Genomic DNA, 7160 nt, shown 5'->3' with positions numbered 1-7160 from the left:
CACCCCGTTTCCATTTTTTGATAATCGTTATCATTTAAAAAATTTTCAAAAAAAAATTTTCTAATACCTGAAACGGTATGGAAAACAAAGCGATGACTATATCCGCCAATGCTAAATTTGCTATGAAATAATGGGTTACCGTATGCATTTGTTTACTCGTCAAAATTATCCATATGACTAATGAATTTCCAACAACAGCCGTAACGGATATCGATCCGTAAAATATCGATAATAAAACAATTATTCCAGTCGGTACTTTATACAGTCCTATATTTCATAATAATAATAATAATAATAATAATAATAATAATAATAATAATAATAATAATAAATTCTAATTCCACGATATTTTTAAAATTCAATAAAAAAAATTTTTTTTATACATAAAACGTATAAACGTTCCATTCGTTTCTCTTCTCCCCCCTTTTTTTTTTTTTATTCGGTTTAAAAATAAAAATTTGAAATTTAAATTTAAAGTCGAATAAATAAATAATAAATAAAAAAGATAACGATAACGATAATAATAATAATAATAAAACTATTTCAAAAAAAATTTTTTTTTACGCACACACACGATCGCAAATTTTCTTCATTTCATTCTTCTCTTCTTTGTTATTATTATTATTATTAATTTTTTTTTTTGCGCAAATTCGTTAACGTTTCCCCCTCCCCCAAACACCACCACCACCCTCTTAACAAAAATAATAATAATAATAATAATCACAATCGAACGATAAATATAAAATTTTTTTGTTACCTTCATCGTAAAAAGTTATGTTTCCCAACGACGATATCGTGCAATAATTACCAAATTTTTCAAACGATCCATTATTATTATTATTATCATCTATTTCCGGTAAAAACCAACCACAATCCATTTCTTGATTTACATTATATCTGTAAAAATAAATAAATAAATAAATAAATAAATGATGATGATGATGACGATAAAATAAAATGAACGAAGGTAAAGTTTTGAAAATTTTTTTTTTTTATTGTTATTGTTGGGTGCGTGAGTGCGTGCGTGCGTGCACACGCACTTACGCACATTTTTAGTTCTTGTTTATATATATGTTAAACGTTTACCACCGACAATGGAAATTATATGGAATATATAAAGCATTATAATTTGCATATAAAACGATGAATTTCGACCCTCGTACTCCTTCTGTCGTATCATATAAATTAATGGGTAAATCGCATTGTAAATTTATTACAAACGTTTACAAACCGACAGTAAAACCATGTTTAACATTGTTCATTGTAATTTTTTTGTTTATTTATTTATTTATTTATTGCAAAAAAAATCGAATCAAATTTTTTTCTTTTTTTTTTTATTATTTAATTTGTTTCGTGATAAAAAATTCAAAACAACAATAACAACAACAACAACAACAAACGATGCTAATAATAAAAAAAAAGTAAAAATGAAAGTAAAAGTAAAAAAAAAAAAAAATATTGACTTAATTTAACGACTAAGAAAATTAAAAAAAAAAGGAAGAAAAGGGAAGAAAGATATTGATGATGATGACGATGATAATGATGATTATGATGATGATAATGATATTAATTATTTCATTATTATTATTATTATTTGACGGTGTTGACATTTAAAAAATAAAAACAAGAAAAATTTTTATTTTTATTTTTTTGTTACCGGTCCTTTAAAAATATCCCTATTTTTTTCTTTCCTCCCCCCACCATTTTATCCCCATCATTTGTTTAATGTGATAATAATGATGATGATGATAATGATGATAATAAGTTTAAAAACGTAATGGTAATTTTGTGAGAATAAAAAACTTTTTTTTTTTTTTATAGTAAGTTTTATTAATAACGTAACGGATTACGCTTACGTACATAAAAATACAAATTTTCTTTTATTATTATTATTATTAAAATTAAAATTTTTTCAATTTTCACAATTTTTCCTTTCCTTAAAAAACCAACTGTCGGAAAAATTTTTTTCTTTGACAAATGTCAATTTCCTTTTAATAAAAAAAGTTAAGAATTTATAAAATTTATAAAATTCACTCGTTTATTTTTATATTTATACTTAACGGTTTTTTTTCAACATACCTTTTTCCCGCCTCCCCCTCCAAGGTAAATAATAAAGGTTTTGATATATTTTCCGACAGCAACAAATAACAACATCACACAAAAAAAAGAAAAGAAAATTACGACAGGGGTTAAAAGGTTAGTCGTTAATATTTTCATATAAACACATATTATTTAAAGTATTTACCTTATACTCGAAATAATTTACGCTTTCTGCCTTTAATCCCTGCCCCCTCCCCTCCCTTTTTTTAGAACTGCCTTTCGTACCTGAAACCTTGACTAAATAATGGACGAATTTAACGCAAATATGATGATGAAAACGTTACCATTTTTTCAACTTAAATTAATAAATTTTTATTTTTGAATGAAATAAAAATTTTAATTATATTAAATATATATATTCAATTGAAATTTAATAATAATAATAATAATAATAATAATAATAATAATAATAATAATACTAATAATGATAATAATAATAATTTATTTGTACTTTTACGCGTTATTAAAAAAGCTTTTACTTGGATTAACAGAAAAAAAAATGTTTTGTGTTGTGAAAAAATGGAAACGTGGTGGAAAATCATTTAAAATTAATAAAATATATCAATAAATAAATTTATTCGTAATTATTTAAATTTATCGGTGGGAAGGGGTATTGGGAAATGGTAAAATGGGGACCCGGGGGGTAATTCGATTACCGTAAGTAAAAGTGGTAAAAAATAATAAAACTTACCATTCGTAATACAAACATTAATTATCATCCTTTTTAATTTATTAATTTTCCGGTTTTGTTTTTTACAAATATTTAATAATTTTAATTTAATTATTTATTTATTTATTAACTTATAAAAATTTTTTTAATAAATAAAAAATTTACATTAAATCACATTAATAAAACAATAATAAAACACAAAAAATTACACGCGGTATTTTAAACAACCAAACAAACAAACAAAATTAATTAATTAACGCCGAATTTTTTTATCGTTTTCCTATTTAATCGTTTCCGATATAAAAACCTGGAACATGTTACGACGACCACGATGACGATGACTATGATGATGACGCCGAAGACAACAATAATAATAATAAAAAAAACGGGGAAGAAGGAAAAGTGGAAATAACGTGACGCGCAAAATCTAAATTCAAAACTCTTAATTTTTCGCGTTATAATAAAAATTTTTAAAAATGTTTTTGTTTTTATTTATTTATTTATTTTTTTTGTTATTATTATTTATTTATTTATTTTTTTTTTTGTTAATAATCTTTTGTTTGAAGTGATAAATAAATAAATAAATAAATCGATATTTATATTTTTTTTTTAAATTTTCGTACGTAAAAGTTTCGAACAAATAAACAAACAAACAAACAAACAAACGAACAAACGAAAAATTTAATTATTTAAATTTCGATCGTGAGGTAATCAAAGCAATAATAATAATAATAATGATTTTTTTGTAACACGAACGATATATATATGTATGGAATAAATTTTAATTAAGTTATTATTGCCACGTTTTTATTTATTTATTTATCATGTTATGTAAATTTTTTTAAAATTATTTTACCTTTTTTCCTTTGATTTATCTAATAATAATAATTTTTTTTTATTCTTACCTTTTTTATAATAAAAGGAAAAAAGGTAGGGTATGATGAGGAGTGCAATAATAATTTCATAAATGTTTAACTTACGAGAGAATAAAAAAAATATCAAAAAATGAAAATTTTATTTCGTTTGCTACGTCATCACTTATCATACGACTCCCCTTTTGTTTAAAAATAAATTTTAATAAGTGTTACACGAGATTATAAAAATAATAATTAATAATAAATTTGTACTGTGAAAGAGAGAGAGAGAGAGAGGGAGATGTTATAATTTTTTTTTTGTAATTACAAAATTCCAGAATATCCATATCCGCCACCGTAACCGTAACCCAATCCTTGTCCCAAACCGTATCCGAATCCACCGATGGAATTAATGGATCCCAAACCCGTACCTAATCCGGTACCTAAACCGTAACCCGGATATAACGTTTTAAAACCATATCCAGAATGTAATCCTTTTCCAACGATTCCTCCTCCGTAACCCAAAGGAGGAAGAGGACCTCCTACTCCTCCTAATAATCCAACAGCACCACCACCGTATCCGAGTCCTTGTCCGTATCCGTATTGACCTCCACCACCGTATAATCCATTAAGCCTGTGACTTATTAATCCTAATAAAAAAAAAACAACCGGATTAAAAAAAAACCGTTAAAAAATTTTCCTTTCTTTCTTTTTTCATAACCATAAGATAAACATTGATTTTACCTCCGGCAACCGGTTGTATATCCGTATTGTAAATTGTACCAGCGTGAGTAGAAATCAAAACGACAGGAAAAATAATAAAAATAACCTAAAGGTAACAATAATAATAATTATTATTATCGAAAAAAGATTCGAAAGAAGAAGGGGGGTGAAAAACCTTTTAATAGAATAAAATTTTCCTTTCTTCCCTTTTTTTTTTTTTTTTTTATTAAATTTTCTTAAAATCTCGGAAAATTTTATTATGAAAATAATTAAGTTACAAAACTTTTTTTTTTAAACCGGAAACGCTTAAGGCTAAAAACTTACGACTACTTCGCTTACCGATTTCATCTTCATCATTATTATTATCGTTCCAAAAAAAATTTTCTTTTCCTCGTGTTTTTCCCACAAAAAAATGATGAAGATGATGATGATGATGATAAGAAACAATTGATACTCAAACTTTGACAATTATTTAATGGGTATATATACTCACACGTTGACACCGAACGAACGGGTACTAAAAAAAAAAACTTTTCAAGGTCATTTACGTAACGTCCGTTAAATATTTTTTACACGTTTTAAAAGAATGACGGGGGGATGGGGAGGAAGGAAAAGAAATCTTGAAATCCTCACTTGTTAAATACTACTAATAATAATGATCTTTCTTTGTAACGTCGCGTAACGGTTATTACATAATCCGTTCGATTTTTTAAAAAAAATCCAGCGAATGTTTTTCCAGCATTTAAATTATTATTATTATTATTATCGTTTGAAACGAACGTTTCATTACGTCATTAAGTGATAAGATGTTTTTGTGATAACGTAAAATCAAAAAACACGTTTTTACATTGGAAAACAATGATGATCGTTCATAGATTTTCAAATTTCGAAACTTTTTCCCATTGCGACACGTTCGCATACACACACACGAACACTCTTATGTCACGCACACACACACGCATTCTCTTACGTCACACTCACGCAGACACACACACTCACTCACGGTCGTAATCAATTAACGAACGATTATTTTCATCTTCGTGATACTATAATAGAGTTTTATATTTTTTCTTGTTTTTTTTTTTTTTTTTACGAAATATTAAAAATACCGGAGATGATTTAAAAAAAAAAAAATTATTTCCGGTTTTAAAATAATAATTTTTTTTTTTTTTAATTTCTTTTTCCTTTTTTCCCACGATGAGAAGAAAGGAAAATTTTTTTTTTTTAAAACTCGGACGTTCGTTTTTTTTATTTATTTTTCAAAATTTTAAGATTTTAATCTCATACCGCATCTGCCTCTTTCGAATGTTATAAACATGAGAGAAAGAGAGAGAGAGAGAGAGAGAGAAAATGAGAGAGAGAGAGGGAGAGAAACGTTCGTTTCCACGGTCTCCCCCTCCCCCTACATATAATTGACTTTTGAAAAATATTCTAAAAAGTTTTTAGTCGAAACTTTCTCTTTTTTTATAAGGAGGGTAGAAGAGGCAGAGGAGGGATAGAGAGGGGATAGAAGAGGGATGGGGAGGGGAATTAAATTTTTCTATTTGCGATTATTTTATTATTTGAATCAAAGAAAACGGAAATGGTTTGCACATAGTTAAATGACGTAAAAAAAAAAAAAATTAAATTATTTAATCCGATTTACAAAAAAAAAAAAAAAAATTTCTTTAATCGAAAATTTTAAATTTAAATTTAAATTAAATAAAAATAAATTGTATTCGAATTTTCATATTATTATCATTATTATTATTATTTCTATTACTTTAACTTAAATTTTTTTTTTTTGTTTTTTAATTTAAAAGGTTTAATACATTTTAAGTTTTTAAGAAGTTTATAGACAAAAAATTTTGCTTTTTTTATGTAATATTTTTCATTTAAAAAAAAAAAAATTCGTTCGTTTGTTCGTTTGTCGTGTTTGTTTGCCGTGAATAAAAAACTGAAATTTATTAAATTTTTTTATATAAATAATGATGACTTTTTACGTATCGGATTAATTTTTTTTTTTTTTTTTTAAAACACGTCAAATTTATAACTTTTAACTCTCTTCAAACCGATAATTTTATTTACGCTCAGATGAACTCGCACACACACACACAGCATCCGATATATTTTCGTTTTTGTGATAATGAGTAACTGATAATCTATCACACTCCTTTTTTTTTTTGTCGTAAAGTTAATGAAAAATGACGTTGAAAAATTATTATTATTATTATCATTGACAAATGTCAATTTTAATTCGATACATATTTAAATTTTTTTTTTTTTTACCCTTTTTTGAAAATTTAAATTCCGGGTTTTGTATTCCTTCCAAGTCAAAAATTATCAAATGTTTATAAATATTTATAAACAAATAATAATAATAATAATATTACCCTGGTGTTTTTATTTACCATCACCATCACCAACACCACGACCTGTGACGTCATTTTTATACGAATAAATAATTATTTTCATTCGTTTTTTTTTTTTTTTCAAGAGGTTTTCTAACGTGATTATCATTATTATTATTAAATCGATGACTTTCTTTCTTGCTTATAATCAATATAAATAAGAGATTTAAAGCCAGATGATAATATAGATATTGAAATTTATCATCGTTAATTTAAAATTGTGTGCGTGTGCGTGTGTGTTAAAGAAAAAAATTATTTGTGATGCTGCGTTTTTTTCCCTCTTTTTCTCCCCCTCCCGCCTCCCCCCCGTCTCCCTTTAAATTTTTTTATTAAAATAAATTTACATCTTTCGCTATTTACCGTTAGTGTTTATTAATTAAAAAAATAAATAAATCTTTACCGTAAATACGGGCAAAAGAAAAC

General features: G+C 25.5%; 1 protein-coding gene across 1 annotated transcript in view; it reads right to left on the bottom strand.

Annotated features, from left to right (window-relative positions):
- Nucleotides 1-878, bottom strand: part of Phum_PHUM006570 (lymnokinin receptor, putative) — a gene marked incomplete at both ends in the record, with an annotated part of 1850 nt that extends 972 nt beyond the window's left edge. The window contains 3 exons of the mRNA XM_002422649.1: nt 68-267; nt 680-691; nt 758-878. Of these exons, the coding sequence (XP_002422694.1) occupies nt 68-267; nt 680-691; nt 758-878 (333 nt within the window). The remainder of the gene's footprint in view (nt 1-67; nt 268-679; nt 692-757) is intronic.
- Between the last annotated feature and the right edge of the window lie 6282 nt (nt 879-7160).

Source organism: Pediculus humanus, genomic scaffold (assembly GCF_000006295.1).
Source record: "Pediculus humanus corporis 1103172107368 genomic scaffold, whole genome shotgun sequence".
Taxonomy (NCBI): domain Eukaryota; kingdom Metazoa; phylum Arthropoda; class Insecta; order Psocodea; family Pediculidae; genus Pediculus; species Pediculus humanus.
The sequence above is the reverse complement of the archived record's forward strand: the minus strand, read 5'-3'. Positions and strand labels throughout refer to the sequence as shown.